General features: G+C 36.0%; 1 protein-coding gene across 4 annotated transcripts; it reads left to right on the plus strand.

Moving 5' to 3' along the window:
- Nucleotides 1-2,998: 2,998 nt before the first annotated feature.
- On the plus strand, nucleotides 2,999-7,591 carry LOC112802283 (deSI-like protein At4g17486). 4 transcript variants are annotated; one of them, XM_072197550.1, is made up of 6 exons: nucleotides 3,017-3,254; nucleotides 3,341-3,462; nucleotides 3,651-3,921; nucleotides 5,355-5,642; nucleotides 6,602-6,682; nucleotides 7,221-7,591. In XM_072197550.1, exons 3-6 carry the CDS (start codon nucleotides 3,768-3,770, stop codon nucleotides 7,385-7,387), a joined length of 690 nt encoding a protein of 229 aa, XP_072053651.1. In that variant the 5' UTR covers nucleotides 3,017-3,254; nucleotides 3,341-3,462; nucleotides 3,651-3,767; the 3' UTR covers nucleotides 7,388-7,591. The 4 variants fall into 4 exon arrangements, with proteins under 4 accessions (XP_072053650.1, XP_072053651.1, XP_025701229.1 ...); XM_072197546.1 differs by having other exon boundaries at nucleotides 3,098-3,254; nucleotides 6,596-6,682; XM_072197549.1 differs by lacking the exon at nucleotides 3,341-3,462 and having other exon boundaries at nucleotides 2,999-3,254.
- Nucleotides 7,592-17,680: the final 10,089 nt, after the last annotated feature.

Below are 17,680 nucleotides of genomic sequence, written 5' to 3' on the forward strand. Positions count from 1 at the left end.
TTTTGAACCTTTCATCCGAAAGCAAGGTGCATCCAAAGATAGTTGTTTAGCCATGGTGGTTGGCCCCTGAAAATATGAGTAAGAGCTTATTGTAGACATCTTTTTGTAAGTGATGTCAAAAGGCAGTACATCGCCAAAGTATTTGTAATCAGCAACTCTTGTTCTATCTGCCCATACCAAATTATCTAACTTGCCATATTTTAAGGTGAACTTTTCTAAAAATAACGGGTCATTGTCTGCCTTGGACAATAGATAAGCCAACGTAGTAAATACATCACCATATTTCATTTTGTTACGCCCAGTCTTACTAATGTGGTTATGTAGGTCTTTGCTGGTAAAATTCACTTTATCATATCCACACTTTTGGGAAACCATAATAACCCATTATGTGGTAGGTTTTAACACCACATACTCGCAAGCTATCTGCTTGTGTTTTATCAACGTCATTAAGCCTACGATTCATAGCAATAAGATGTCTGTACTTAGGTGGACACAATAGATGATTGTGTTCACTCTTAAAGACACCGTTTTTACTTACCTGACCTATAGTAACGAATGAAATAAATTCTAGTCTTGCAATTGACATAAATAATTTTCCTATGCTCCCTTTGCCGATTGTCTTTTTTAAAGTTTTTCCAATGTCTTTCTTCTGCTTTATTACAAATCAATTGTTTTGTATTAATGTTGCCATTAGCATTTACCATCTTTAAGTCTTTTTGAGACACAAATTCATTGCACTTGGCATATTGGGCATAAAACTCACAAACTTAAGATTTCGTATCAAACATCAATCGTCATATGTCTTTGATGGTCAAATCAGTTATCAACTTTTCAAAACCATCAATATTAATTGTATCTGCCTCTACCTTATCTACTGTTACATCCATCATATCATCACTTTCATCGGAACTGCACTCATACTTAAAACTTAAATTCTCAGAGTGATCACCATCTTCATACGACTCTTTACCATCATCCTCCATGACTGAACTTACAATTTTAACATGTAAGCAACGAAATAAATCCTAGAAGAATGGAATAAACAAAATGATCTCAGTTTTTTATGACTAAAATTATTGGTCAACCAAATTTTATGAAAGCTAAAAGTTATTAGTGCATAAGAATGTTATTATTATGACAACCAAGAATTATGGAAAAAATTCTCTAACTTATTAGTTTTCTATGTTCTTTCTTTTAAGAACAAGAATATAACACATTCAAATAAAAATGATCTGACATTAGTTAGGAGCATTATCTTTATCTATAAAAATGATATATATGCCTAATAAAAAAATAATTAATAGTTTACTCGCATGTTTTTTAATATATGATACTATATATAAATGTGCAATCTTAATGTACATAATACCAACTTGCTGATAAGAAAGCGTATCACTATCACACTTAAAACGAAATAATCAAGAATAATAAAGTATAAATCTTGCACCTGAGATGAACATTAAAAAAGAAAAAAATTAGCATACAATTAAAAAAAAATTAACTTTAACCAATTCAAATTGTCAGCTAAATCACAGACATCAATTAATTACTAAGTACTTTAATTTGAGAATTTCATAAAATTTGACCTCTATAGTCATTCAATTCTACATACATATGCTTTTTAAAAAGTTATCCACACACTCCTGCACATATTTCGGCCAAAATAAAAATTTGTAATTTCTTAGCTTCTTTTTAATTGCTAAAAAGTTCTATTTCATTTGCTTTCACTTTAGTGTTTTCATATAAGTAAATTTAGTTCTTAACAAAATGCTTGCTCTAAACAAATTCGTAAGGACAAAGAATATGTATAAAATTCTTTAACACATTCATTTATACTTTACTTTATTCAATCATCCAAATTAGAGGTGGTTAAAATTGCATATATAAAATAATTCAAATCGTTGCATATAAACCAGAATTCAAAAGAGTGTCCTGCAATTATTTTCTTGCATTACTATTATTATCACCAAATTATATATTTCTCTATAACAAAACTTTTAAAGTAGTAGACGTAATATTCAAACACTTACAAAAACTATTTTGGACAAATCTTGATAATAAACAAAACACCTCAAATAGACATATGTTTCATACGCATATAAAACTATTTCACTATGTTAACAAGAGAATGTTTTGGATTGAAAAACATAAAATGATAAAAAAAAAATTTAATAGTATTGGCTACATTTAAGTCACTGTAATTTTTTAAATGCTAATTTATTCTTAGATTTTTTAATAAATTTAACCATTCATTACACATTAGAAGTATTATAACTATAGTGAATTTAGATCAATGTAAAAAATTAAGGTCATTAACAAAAGTTATTACCAAACAATTCAATAAAGTGGATCAATAAAAATATCATATGAGAGAGATCCTTTTTTTAAATCCGATTTTGAGGTTGTAACTAGAACTGATGACACAATTGTCGCATGCTCCTTAGAATAATCTGAAATTTTGTGAAGAATTATATACATAGAAGGCCATTAAAAATTTAAATGAAAGAGAAAGAGAGAAAAATTTTAAATTTCAGAACTTTTTTTTGTAAAAAAAGATTTTAAATTTCAGAACTTTTTTTTTGTCAAAAATAATACGAATAAAGCTTCAGAGAAAGAAAGAAGAGCATAATAGAGACCAGACGAAGAAAATTTTAGAAAAAAAAGAGTAGAGTGAAAATGAAACAAAAAACAAAGAAGAGAGAGGAGATGAAAACACTAAATTTTAGAAAAAAAAATAAATAATTTTGTTATTTTTTAATTTTTTATACATATTTTTGTTTTATTTTTAAAATTATTTTAAATTTAAAAAGATAAAACTATAAATTAAATTTTAAATTTTGACTAAATTAAAAGAATAAGAATAATTTTATTTAAATATTTTTTATAAAACTAAAAAATTTGAATATTTTTTTATAATATTAAAGTATAAAAATATTTTAATAAAATATTTATTAACTGTAAAAAATATAATTCACATACCATATTTTAATTTATTCACGTTTTTGTCATACTTACAGAATTATCATCTTACCGAAAGAAACACCTTAGTTAAAATAAAAACTCGAGTTGCCTTTTTAACGAAGTATCGGCCATGGCGGCTTTTAGGCAAACAGAGGAGTCTCTGATTTTAGCCTTTTTGTGAATTGCGAGCAACGCACCTCACATTCCCTTCACCAAATTGCACCTTCAATTCTTCCTCAATTTTCAAGCTTTACCCTTCTTCCATCACGCTAATCCAACCCTCTTCTCATTATGTAAGTTTCTTTTTTCTTTCTTTCGCCATTGCTATTGCGTCTTTTCCATTGTTTTCCCCCCTTCTTCTTATTAGGGGTTTTGCTAGGGCTTCTTCATGCGGTCTACCTTCATATCTTCATTGTAAGCGGCATTTACATTTAAATCTGTGCTATTAAGAAAATTCGAGCTTCACCTGCATTTTGTTAAGTAGCACCCACCATAATTTAGGTAACAATTTCAAGATCTCAAGCTTCTTCTTTTGGGGGTTATTTTTCAAGGTGGAAAGAAAAGAGTCTCTGTTCACCAACTCCGTATGAAAATGCTGAATTTTTCAGCTTCTTTTTGTTGTATACCATGTATCTGTAGATGAGGTTCTTTTAATTTTGTTGTTTTATCTCTTTGGGACGAATTTTTAGGCTTCTGTTGCAACACGAAGAAGATGAGATTGTGATCCTGAGTGTCATCGGGATATATGATATATAATTTGGAGAATTGGGGCAGAAGAAAAATACAAAGGTGGAAAACCATACACAATGCCTATGTTCCCTTTGAGCATGAGCTCAGAAAGGGTGCAGGACAACAATGAGAGGAGAAACACTATGGTGTATCTCAATGTATATGATCTCACGCCTGTGAACAATTACCTTTATGCCTTTGGTGTTGGAATCTATCACTCGGGTATCGAAGGTTTGTCTGCATAACCCCTTTTATGCTCTTAGATTACTGCCATGTTTTAATGTTGAGCTTGTGTTGTTTCATCATATTGCGAGAATTAGCTAGGATGAATTATGAGACAATCAGATTTTGTATATGTTATAGAATTGCCAAGTGATATTATGTCATAGTGCTTTGTTGTTGGTCGAAGAATAGAGGAAAAGGAAAAGGAAAAAATTGAGGTGGTACTTGAATGCATATTGTCGGTATATATAATGTGAAATGAAGTGTCTGTTTTGTTTGGTAAGGAGATACGTGTGACTGTGTGAAAATTATTGTATTGTTAGAAGGTAGATTTTCGTTGTTGTATGTTATGTTGCTCCTTGATCTGGCTTTCCCAATAAGACGTACCACTGGAGAATGGTGCATCATGATGAAAACAGTTAATGCTGCTTGCAGTGGTTGGTAACTTTTTTTTTAGGCTAGTAGGTCCTGGGAACTTATGATTCTTTAAAATTTTATCAGACGTAATTTAAGTAATGTATTAAACTATGGAAGTTTGTGAATTAGGGTGAGGAAGACAGTTACCTATAGACTTTTCAGTGATCTCAAATGTACATATTTGAGAATTTTAAATTTTATTCAAGGAGTTGCTTTTCATTGTTTCGAAATTGTGGTTAATAAATTTGTACCTGTTGGATCTAATCTAAGGTTTAATACACTAGAAGAAACTCTCCTCTCTTTACACTTGATGTTCTTTGTAAAAATATTTCTTATAATGCTCTGTGTCCTCAACTTATTTTAACCAAATATCAATATCTTGCTTCATCCTCTCACTTTGTGTCTTTACATAATCAATGAGTTGCAACTTCACAACGTTTTGGTATTATTGCCTCGTATTTCATCTTAGTTTCTGTCACTTTAAGCCTTTTTATGTGAGTCTAAACTCACTCAACTACTTGAATATATGGAGATCTTCATTTCTATTCTCCACAACTGACATTCTAGAATTCGCATCACTTCACTGTGATCTTATGATTGCTCATTGGTGTTGGTTTTGGCGCTTCCAAATTCTGAATTCAGTTGTTGCGATTCAGAATAACCTCATCCAACTGATGTTAGGGGTTTCCATTTAGTATAGAGTTGTTTTCTGCATTTAGTGCATTTACTTCTTCTTGTTACTATCTTGTTTCTAGTGGGTCATCATTGGCTTGTTGTTTGTCATTCCACAACAAGATAACATTTGATATAGTGGTAGTGTTAAGATAACAAATGGAATTCCACTCCATATATCTCATATGACACTTCTTGGAATGTGTTCTTCATATTCTTAATCCAACAACTTCAAATATCGTTAAGTTATAACATCTAAATGAATAGTATAAATTATTGTACAGGGGGCTTTGATTTTTTTTTTCTTTAATATCCTCCTAAACCAACTTATAGCTTATTGTTTCGGTGAACAGTGCATGGCATGGAATATGGCTTTGGTGCACATGATTACTCAACAAGTGGCGTATTTGAGGTGGAACCTAGAAGCTGTCCTGGCTTCATTTTCAGAAGATCAGTGTTATTAGGTACCACTGACATGTCTCGGTCAGAATTTCGCACTTTCATTGAGCACTTATCTTCAAAGTATCATGGAGACACTTACCATCTGATTGCCAAGAATTGCAACCATTTTACGGACGAAGTTTGCCAACAACTAACTGGAAAGCCTATTCCCGCATGGGTAAATCGGCTGGCCCGTGTAGGTGAGAATTGCTTGCTAATACTGATTTCTTAGCAGGTGTAATTTGCCTTTTCATTATATGTATTATAAATTTTAGATTAAAATATACTTTTTTTTGTTTCTGAAATTTTTTCAAAGTTTCAAAAGTATGCTTAATGTTTATTTTGATTCATTTTTGTCCCTAATCTTTCAAATAAGTTTCAGTTCTACCCTGGACGTTAATTTTTTTACAATCAACATCTGGTCAATTATATTTATACCAATTTTGCCCCTAATAGCATCATCATCACCATCACCACCACCACAAACAACAATAACAACAATAGATTAAACACAGCTCAACAATAGATTTAACAAATATTCTAGAATCACTCTCATGCCAAATTGGGAACATCAATATGAAGAGGACATGGATCTGTTAAGGTTCGAACTAGCAAAGTTGGATGCAAAGCTGCGAAAGAGAAGATTGCAGCTGAAGCAAAGCCAGAGGACAATCTGCAATGAACAACGCAACATGATCTGCTGCAGGGGTCGAACTCTCATGTGGCGTACTTCTCAGTTTGTCTCATAGTGACAGTGGCGGCAGTGAGAGGTGGGTGGGCAGTGGCAACGGGTGGTGGAGGTGGGATGGGGAGCTGTTGGAGATGGATAAGAGAGGGAGGATGAAAGAGGACGAGGGTGGTGCAAGGTGAGGGAAGAGGGGGCAGAGATGGTGGTGGTAGGGGTGAGGGGAAGTGGAAGTGGTGAGTGTAAGGGGGTGACTGGGTCGGGTGAGGGTGGTGGCTGTGTAGTGGCATCGATGGGGTGGGGTGGTGCGATGATGAAGATGATGACATGTAGAAGCATTAGGGGCAAAGTTGGTAAACTTTGATTGTGCATTAGCAACCCACATTACAATTGCACTTTGAATCTTTGATTTTGTGTATTTAATGATTGCATATTTGCATTCACTAGTGTTTAATATTATGTTTGAAGTTTCAGGTTCATTCTGCAATTGTCTTCTGCCAGAAAGCCTTCAGGTTGCTGCTGTTAGACATCTTCCCGAACATCTAGCATGTTCCGGTAAGATGTTGAGACAATCATATTTGATTTTTGCCAATTGTTGCTTAGTCTTGAGCATTTGTCTTTGAAACCAATAAAATGATGTGTTTCAAATTTGTCTGTGCATTGACCGTTGTACTTTCAGCTTCAGCCAATAGAATTTCTAGAAATCGCTAATTATGCCGAGTTTTTATAGTAGTCGGCAGTTGCCTATCAGGACATGGCGATTCTCTGAAATTTTTATTAGCCGACAGTGTAATATTCACAGCATTAAGACATTCACGTTGACATTATAAAAAGTAATATGATTGATAATATTCACAGCATTAAGACATGACAATAATGAAGTAATATGATTGATGATTCAAATTCACATTGTATCCTCTACAGATAATATTGATTGTTTGCTTATGAATTAATGCTAGATCTTGGAAAGCTTTTATTTCTAGATTTATGATGCGTTGGTTATGGAAAGCATGATTCTATATTTCGCAACATATTTGATGATGCTATTTGATGAAACCGTGCGGATAAGGATAAAAAATGTCTGTGACTGCAGATGATGAGAGATCAGACTCTGATTGGCTTTCAGGATCTAGTGATGATGATAATGACGACGACGATGATGATGAGCGTTCCAATCGCCAGCTGCTAAACTCGCCAAATGGTGATATCTCCTTGATACAGGAAGCACCCATGACTCTAGCTCGGGATGCCCTACGTTAACCATTATTTGTTTCTTGTCTGATTATTGTTATTCTTTCTTCCATCTCTTAGCTTGTACCACTTCAGATGTCCCAAAAGAAGTGTTTTGTATTATAAGCACGTTAGTCTGTCTGTTGTATATGTTAATGATGCCACGTTCCTTCAAAATGTGATGTAGATTCTATTGAACTACAAACAATTTATCAGATGTTCCAGTTAGGGCCTTGTAGGTTTGCCTTGTTTTTTCTTCTTAGCAGCCCTCCCTGCAGCATTTTGTCTTAGGAGAGGTTGTGCTTTCCTTAAATATTGGCAACGCAGCCTCCCCTTCTAGACACTTACACGCGTCACTTACTATTTCCCTAATTGAGGGCCTGTTTTTTATTTTTTATTTATTTGGTAATACACACACACATCCACTCACACAGTCACAGACGAAGGGTGGGAATTGAACCTTTTGGTGTGGCTACTACGAGGCAAACAGGTTTGCCATTCTTACACTTTCTCAGTGTGACTATCTCGGCCACACTGGGGCCTGGTTTATAGGCGCCACTTTCTAGCTTTTTTTTTTTTTCCGGACAAACTATTATTTTTATCTGTGAATGTTTAAAATATTGATAAATTCATTAAAAAAACAAAACTAATTTTATACCGGAATTCTCTTGACAAAACACTTCAAATCTTAAAAAAAATCATTAAAAATATTAAAATTACCTTCAAACCTAACTTGATCTAAGCTAAATCCAATTCTAACCATAACTCTAATCCTACTTCACTTCCAATTCACCATCACCACCACCACAACTGTCCACATTAAGCAAATATCCGGCACTAAAAGAGCTTTCTATTAGCTGGTTACCACCTTCCTCACCATTGCATTGGTATGATCGTTGGCTGTGATGTCGGTGCTCACTTGGCTAGAATTCAAGACATTCTGAGAAGGAAGCATTGCAGATATGGTCTCTCCCTGAACTGTAATTTCTTTGCATGGTCGGCCACATTTCACTTTATTGGAACACTTGATGGATATCAAGAAGCTTAATTATGTTGATTATGTAAAAATTAATTTAAGCGGAAGTATTAATTAGGATCTTAAAGAGTTGTGATTTTTATATATCTAAATTAGTTGCTATAATGAGTTTTAATTATGATAGAGTTAAACTTTAAGATTGCTTTATCTCTCTTTTTCTTTCTCTTTCTTTTAGACGCACATCATGATGTCGGTTTTTTAAGATTTTTAGTAAAATAGAAAATATAAAAAGTAGAGAGAGGACCATCATTGTGTCGTTATTTTAATCTAATTCACCTATCAAACATTAGCATCAACAAATGAAATTAAGTCATTAATAGTTTTTGAATAATTACAATTAGACCAAAATAAAAGTTTAAATTATAATAAAATTTTAACAGTTTCATCTTTGATACACTGAAATTTTTACATAAAATTGTTTTTTTTTTAAATCATGAAGGGGTAAAATAAAACTGATCTCCATACATTAATTATCCTCCCTTAGTTGACATCAGATGAAGGATGTAACTAACTCTTTAGATTTAAAGAAACTTATAGGCACGAAGGATTAATTTTTTGTTGAATAAAATAAAAACCAAGATCGAAAGAATATGAGCGCATCTAATACATTTAAGAGGTACAAATACAACGGGGAATAGGGGATTGAGAGTGAAGGACGATTAGAGTAAAGAACAAATCCGTCCCTGACCTTTTTTACCGCGGACATTTTCGTCTCCGAAGATTGGGAAATACTTTAATGTCCCTGACCGCCCAGAAAATGAACCTTTTTACCCCTCCATTAGAGTGTCTCTGTTTGTCCTGACGGAAAATGGTGACGTGGCTCCCGTGGCGCTGACCTGGCCGTTACAAGCTGCCATGTCGGATGGGATTTTGAAAAGAAGACAAATTTATCCCCAGAGTCCAAAACGCTACCGTTTCTCCCCCACTTTTCGAAACTAACCTTAACTCACATATGCAATACCTATAACACCAAAACAATCAAAATCCCTCCCCCTGTTTCTCCCTCCAAAAATTACACTACGTGGAAGAGCAATCGGCGTGCGGTGAAGTAGCTGTCGGAGGCAAGAAAGAAGGTTACTATGGAGGTTAGCACTGTCGTCTTCCTGTGAAGGTAAGATCGCCTTGCTTACCCCTGAAGTTTCTGTAGTTCATGTTTGTACTAAGGGTGAACTCATCATGTGTGCATGTTGACAGTGTGTAACAGTGGTGTAATGAGGGCAAAAAATAGTTTTTAGAGCATGGTGTGTAGTAGTAGTAGTAGGAGGAGGTATTGTGTTAGGGCAATGGGGGTTTTGTAATAAATTTTGAATATATCCTAGCACTGACACAGTTTTTGGTCAATTTCAGATGGTGGATGTTTTTGTGGTGCCAGTTTTTCACTACGGAGGCAAATTTGTGAGAGGTAGTGATGGTGTCCTTGTTTATGAAAATGGTAAGAAAGAGAGGTTCACGGAGATGGACCTAGATTTTGGGATATCAGTCATACAAGGCAGTATACTGGTATGATCGAAGAAGTGGCGACATTGAGTCTGGGCTGAACGAGTTAACCGGGGATGCAGGGATCAATGCAATGCGAGAGAACTTACTGAAGGACCAATAGTCTCTTGAGTTTCACATTTACTTTGATCAACCCGTTGATGCTCCGGAGGTAATAGATGATGCTAGCAAGCATGGTGATGATGAGGTGGATGTGGATGAAATTTTAGAGGAATTGAAGACATCCTCTTCATCGGATGATGGGTACGAGAGCACCGAAGATGTATTATATAAACCTCTACCAGCTGGGTTTGAGAGTGATGGAAGTGATTCTGACAGTAATAGCGGGGCTGTTGGTGGCAAGAGAAAAAGAGTAACAGAGCCCAGAAAGAAGGTGGTAACCCCCAAGAAGAAAGTTGCAAAGAGACAAGGGATGAAGGATAAATATAAGAAGGGTAAGAAGAAGGTGCAATATGGTGCGAGGGAGAATGCAAGTGGAGAAGACATGGGTCAGGCTAAAACAGCGGCAGCTGGTGATGGTGGAATGGACTCAGCTGCTGGGCAGAATGATGGAGGAGGTGGTGGCAATAGGCCTGAAGTGGTGCCGGATAATGTATGGAGATACTATGTAAGTGAAGTCCCGACAGAGCCTGAGGAAATCATGTTTGAGTACGAGTCCAAGGAATTGCACACACTTATATCATCAGAGGATGAAGGTCAAGGCCACAAATTTTCAGAGTTTTATGATGACTATGCTCATGGTCAGGGCAGATTTGAGTTAGGGATGAGGTTTGCAACTGTTGAACGTTTTAAAGATGTGGTGAAGGACTCATTCATTGCTGAGGGGAGAGAGGTTAAGTGGATCAAGAATGATAGGGAGAGAGTCAAAGTGGGCTACAATGATGAAGAATGCAATTTCTTGGTTCATCTGTCTTACAACAAAACCCTACAATGTTACCAAGTTAAGACGTACCAGCTAGAGCATAGTTGTGCAAGGGATTTAGGGAGCAATGCAGCTGACCAGCATTGGATCAGCAGAAAAATTGTGAAACGGATGGCTACCCAACCACACATGAATATTAGGGAGGCAACTGAATTCCTAAGGGAAGAATTTTCGTTAGCTCCCCATCCTAAGATGGTGTATAGAGCAGTAGTTGAGGTCAGGGATAAGATAATGGAAAACGAGAAAGAACAATACAAGAGGACAAGGGACTATTGTGAGCAGATTTTGAGTAGTAATCCAGGATCTACTGCAAGGTTAGAACTTATGACAATTCCAGAAGCCCCGCCTATTTTCGACAAGATATACATATGCTTAAATGTCTGTAAGAGAGTGTTCAAGGAAGGGTGCAGGCCTTTGCTGCACCTGGATGGTTGCTTTCTCAAGACATACTACATGGGGTGGCTTCTAGCAGCAGTTGCCCAAGACGCAAACAACCAATTTTATGTTGTTGCATATGGGGTTGTCAAGGATGAGATAAAGGATGCCTGTAAGTAGTTCCTGACTAATCTTTAGGCAGACATAGGAGACGATGCAAACCACGGCTGGAACTTTATTTCGAACCAACAGAAGGTATGATGCACTCCTGGTTCATTATTGTACACTTCATATATTTGCTGAGTTGTAAATGTTTTCTGCTCCCATTCAATGCAGGGTTTACTCCCTGCCTTAAAGGAGGTTGATGAGCGGATAATTTATACGCTTTTTGGCATTATTTTTAGGTAGTTTTTAGTAGGATCTAGCTACTTTTAGGGATGTAGTTTTTATGCAAAATTCACATTTCTGGACTTTACTATGAGTTTGTGTATTTTTCTATGATTTCAGGTATTTTCTGGCTGAAATTGAGGGACCTGAGCAAAAATCTTATTCAGGCTGAAAAAGGACTGCTGATGCTGTTGGATTCTGACCTCCCTGTACTCGAAATAGAATTTTTTGGAGCTATAAAACTCAAAATGGTGTGCTCTCAACGGTGTTAGAAAGTAGACATCCAGATCTTTCCAGTAATATATAATAGTCCATACTTTATTCGAGTTTAGACGACGCAAACTAGCGTTTAACGCCAGTTTCATGCTGCATTCTGGAGTAAAACGCCAGAAACACGTCACAAACCAGAGTTAAACGCCAAAAACACGTTACAACTTGGCGTTTAACCCCAAGAGAAGCCTCTGCATGTGTAAAACTCAAGCTCAGCCCAAGCACACACCAAAGTGGGCCCCGGAAGTGGATTTCTGCACTTAGACTTATTTCTGTAAACCCTAGTAGCTAGTTTAGTATAAATAGAACTTTTAACTATTGTATTAGGTGTCTCTTAGACCATTTTTTGTCTTGGTTATTCCGGTTCCCTTTCTGGTGCCGAAGCCAATGAACACCATTATCACTTATGTATTTTCAACGGTGGAGTTTCTACACACCATAGATTAAAGGTGTGGGGCTCTGCTGTACCTCGAGTTTTAATGCAATTACTACTATTTTCTATTCAATTCAGCTTATTCTTGTTCTAAGATATTCGTTGCACTTCAACATGATGAATGTGATGATCCGTGACACTCATCATCATTCTCACCTATGAACGCGTGACTGACAACCACTTCCGTTCTACCTTAGAACGAGCGAGTATCTCTTGGATTCCTTAATCAGAGTCTTCGTTGTATAAGCTAGAATTATTGGCGGCCACTTTTGAGAATCCAAAAAGTTTAAACCTTGTCTGTGGTATTCCGAGTAGGATTCAGGGATTGAATGACTGTGACGAGCTTCAAACTCGCGATTGTTGGGCGTAGTGACAGACGTAAAAGAATCAATGGATTCTATTCCGACATGATCGAGAACCGACAGATGATTAGCCGTGCTGTGACAAGAGCATTTGGACCATTTTCACTGAGAGGATGGGAAGTAACCATTGACAACGGTGATGCTCTACATACAGCTTGCCATGGAAAGGAGTATGAAGGATTGAAGGAAGGCAGTAGGAAGGCAGAGATTCAACAGAAACAAAGCATCTCCATACACTTATCTAAAATTCCCACCAATGATTTACATAAGTATCTCTATCTTTATTTTATGCTTTATTTATTATTATTTTTGAAAACCTTTATAACCATTATAATCTGCTTGACTGAGATTTACAAGATGACTATAGCTTGTTTCATACCAACAATCTCCGTGGGATCGACCCTTACTCACGTAAGGTTTATTACTTGGACGACCCAGTGCACATGCTGGTTAGTGTTGCGGAGTTGTGAAGAATGTGAGTGAACCATAGTAGTGTGCACCAAGTTTTTGGAGCCATTGCTAAGAATTGTTCAAGTTATGAAAAGAGTAAATCACAATTTTGCCTATCAAGTTTTTGGCGCCGTTGCTAGGGATTGTTCGAGTATGGACAACTGACTGTTCATCTTGTTGCTCAGATTAGGTAATTTTCTTTTCAAAAATCTTTCAAAAATTTTTTCTTTGTTTTTGTTTTTCCAAAAAGTAATTTTCGAAAAAACCAAAAAAATTATAAAATCATAAAATCAAAAAAAAATTGTGTTTCTTGTTTGAGTCTAGTGTCAATTTTTAAGTTTGGTGTTAATTGCATGTTTTTTTTAAAAAATTTATGCATTTTTCGAAAATTTCATGCATGGTGTTCTTCATGATCTTCAAGTTGTTCTTGACAAGTCCTCTTGTTTGATCTTTATGTTTTCTTGTTTTGTGTCTTTTGTTGTTTTTCATATGCATTTTTGCATTCATAGTGTCTAAGCATTAAAGATTTCTAAATTTGGTTTCTTGCATGTTTTTCTTTTCTTGAAAATTTTCAAAAAATAAGTCTTGATGTTCATCTTGATCTTCAAAGTGTTCTTGGTGTTCATCTTGACATTCATAATGTTCTTGCATGCATCATGTGTTTTGATCCAAAATTTTCATGTTTTGGGTCATTTTTGTGTTTTTCTCTCTCATCATTAACAATTCAAAAATAAAAAATATATCTTTTCCTTATTTCTCTCAAAAATTCAAAATCTTTGGGTTGACTTAGTCAAAATTTTTTAAAATTAGTTGTTTCCTGTTAGTCAAGTCAAGATTTCAATTTTAAAAATCCTATCTTTTCAAATCTTTTTCAAAAATCAAATCTTTTCATTTTTTTATTATTTTCGAAAATTTTTAAAATTTATTTTCAAAATCTTTTTCTTATCTTTATTTCAAAATTTCGAAAACTTTACTAACAATTAATGTGACTAATTCAAAAATTTGAAGTTTGTTACTTTCTTATTAAGAAAGGTTCAATCCTTAAATTCTTATCTTTTAGTTTCTTGTTAGTCAAGTAATTAATTTTAATTTTAAAAATCAAATATTTTCCAAAATATCTCCTTCAATCATATCTTTTCAAAATATCTTTTTCAAATCATATCTTTTTCAAAATTGATTTTCAAAAATCTTTTCTAACTTCTTATCTTTTTCAAAACCACCTAACTACTTTCCTCTCTCTAATTTTCAAAAATTACCTCACCCTTTTTCAAAATCTTTTTTTTAATTAACTAATTGTTTCAAATTTTAATTTTAATTTTATTTCTTCTCTTAATTTTCGAAAATTACTAACCCTTTTTCAAAATTAATTTTCAAAATTCTCTCTCTCATCTCTTTCTATTTATTTATTTAATTACTAACACTTCTCTTCATCTTAAAAATTCGAACCCCCTCTTCTTCTCTGAGTTCGAATTTTTCTCTTTTCCTTCTTGTATTATTTTCTTCTTTTACTAACATAAAGGAATCTCTATACTGTGACATAGAGGATTCATCCTCTTTTTCTGTTCTCTTCTTTTTCATGAGCAGGAGCAGGGACAAGAACATTCTTGTTGAAGCAGATCCTAAACCTGAAAGGACTCTGAAGAAGAAGCTTAGAGAAGCTAAACCACAACAATCCAGAGAAAACCTTACAGAGAATCTCGAAAAAGAGAGAGACATGGCTGAACCCAATAACAATGGTGGAGGTGCAAGGAGAATGCTTGGTGATTATACTACACCTACTTCCAAGTTTGATGGAAGAAGCATCTCAATCCTTGCCATTGGAGCAAACAATTTTGAGCTAAAACCTCAATTAGTTGCTCTAATGCAACAGAACTGCAACTTCCATGGACTTCCATCAGAAGATCCCTACCAGTTTTCAACTGAGTTCTTGCAGATCTGTGAGACTGTTAAGACTAATGGAGTAAATCCTGAAGTCTACAGGCTCATGCTTTTCCCTTTTGCTGTAAGAGACAGAGCTAGAACATGGTTGGACTCACAACCTAAAGATAGCCTGGACTCTTGGGATAAGCTGGTCACGGCCTTCTTGGCTAAGTTCTTTCCTCCTCAAAAGCTGAGCAAGCTTAGAGTGAATGTTCAGACCTTCAAACAAAAAGATGGTGAATCCCTCTATGAAGCTTGAGAAAGATACAAGCAGATGACCAAAAGGTGTCCTTCTGACATGCTTTCAGAGTGGACCATTTTGGATATATTCTATTATGGTCTATCTGAGTTCTCTAAGATGTCACTAGACCATTCTGCAGGTGGATCCATTCACCTAAAGAAAACACCTGCAGAAGCTCAAGAACTCATTGACATGGTTACAAATAACCAATTTATGTACACTTCTGAGAGGAATTCTGTGAATAATGGGACGCCTCAGAGGAAGGGAGTTCTTGAAATTGATGCTCTGAATACCATATTGGCTCAGAACAAAATGTTGACTCAGCAAGTGAACATAATTTCTCAAAGTCTGAATGGATGGCAAAATGCATCCAACAGTACTAAAGAGGCATCTTCTGAAGAAGAAGCTTATGATCCTGAGAACCCTGCAATACCAGAGGTAAATTACATGGGTGAACCTTATGGAAACACCTATAATTCCTCATGGAAAAATCATCCAAATTTCTCATGGAAGGATCAACAAAAACCTCAACAAGGCTTTAATAATGGTGGAAGAAACAGGCTTAGCAATAGCAAGCCTTTTCCATCATCTTCTCAGCAACAGACAGAGAATTCTGAGCAGAGCCCCTCTAGCTTAGCAAACATAGTCTCTGATCTGTCTAAGACCACTTTAAGCTTTATAAGTGAAACAAGGTCCTCCATTAGAAATTTGGAGGCACAAGTGGGCCAGCTGAGTAAGAAAATTACTGAAACCCCTCCTAGTACTCTCCCAAGCAATACAGAAGAGAATCCAAAGAGAGAGTACAAGGCCATTGATATAATCACAATGGCCGAATCCAAAGAGGAAGGGGAGAACGTGAATCCCAATGAGGAAGACCTCATGGGACGTCTTCCATACAAGAAGGAGTTCCCTATTGAGGACCTAAAGGAATCTGAGGCTCATATAGAGACCATAGAGATTCCATTAAACCTCCTTCTACCATTCATGAGCTCTAAGAACTATTCTTCCTCTGAAGAGGATGAAGATGTAACTGAAGAGCAAGTTGCTCAATATCTAGGAGCCATCATGAAGCTGAATGCCAAGTTGTTTGGTAATGAGAATTGGAAAGGTGAACCTCCCTTGCTCATTAGTGAACTAGATACATGGGTTCAGCAAACTCTACCTCAAAAGAAACAAGATCCTGGTAAATTCTTAATACCCTGTACCATAGGCACCATGACCTTTGAGAAGGCTCTGTGTGACCTGGGGTCAGGTATAAATCTTATGCCACTCTCTGTAATGGAGAAGCTGGGGATCTTTGAGGTACAAGCTGCAAGAATCTCATTAGAGATGGTAGATAAGTCAATAAAACAAGCTTATGCATTGGTAGAAGACGTGCTAGTAAAGGTTAAAGGCCTTTACATCCCTGCTGATTTCATAATCTTAGACATTGGGAAGGATGAGAATGAATCCATTATTCTTGGAAGACCCTTCCTAGCCACAGCAGGAGCTGTGATTGATGTCGATAGAGGAGAATTTAAAGCTCAAGGATCTTCCTCTGCAACCATGGAGAGGAAGCATGAAAAGCTTCTCTCAATACAAAGTCAAACAAAGCCCCCACAGTCAAACTCTAAGTTTGGTGTTGGGAGGTCACAACCAAACTCTAAGTTTGGTGTTGAACCCCCACATTCAAACTCTAAGTTTGGTGTTGGGAGGTCCCAATAATGCTCTGATAATTTGTGAGCTCCGTGAGAGCTCACTGTCAAGCTATTGACATTAAAGAAGCGCTTATTGGGAGGCAACCCAATTTTTATTTATCTATATTTCTATTGTTCTTTTATGTTTTATTAGGTTTATGATCATGTGGAGTCACAAAAGAATTGCTAAAATTAAAAACAGAATCAAAAACAGCAGAAGAAACAGCACACCTTGGAGGAAGAGCCTACTGGCGTTTAAACGCCAGTAAGGAGCATCTGGCTGGTGTTCAACGCCAGAACAGAGTATAAATCTGGTGTTGAACGCCAGAAACATGTAGCATCCTGGCGTTTAAATGCCAGGATTGCACCCTGAGGAAAGCTGGCATTTAACGCCAGCAACAAGCATCAGACTGGCGTTAAACGCCAGAAACATGCTACATTTGGGCGTTTAACGCCAGAAACAAGCTTCAGCCTGGCGTTAAACGCCATGATTGCAGGCAGCGGGCGTTTTACACGCCTAATTGGTGCAGGGATGATTCATCCTTGACACCTCAGGATCTGTGGATCCTACAGGATTACCTCAGGATCTGTGGATCCCACAGGATCCCCACCTACCTCAACTTACCTTCTCTCTTCTTCACACAATCCAATAATACTCTTCCCCAAAAACCCTTCACCAATCACCTCAATCTCTCTTCCCTATCACCTCTTCACCACTCACATCTATCCACTCTTTCCCATAAACCCCACCTAC

This window comes from Arachis hypogaea, chromosome 1 (assembly GCF_003086295.3).
Source record: "Arachis hypogaea cultivar Tifrunner chromosome 1, arahy.Tifrunner.gnm2.J5K5, whole genome shotgun sequence".
Lineage (NCBI taxonomy): Eukaryota > Viridiplantae > Streptophyta > Magnoliopsida > Fabales > Fabaceae > Arachis > Arachis hypogaea.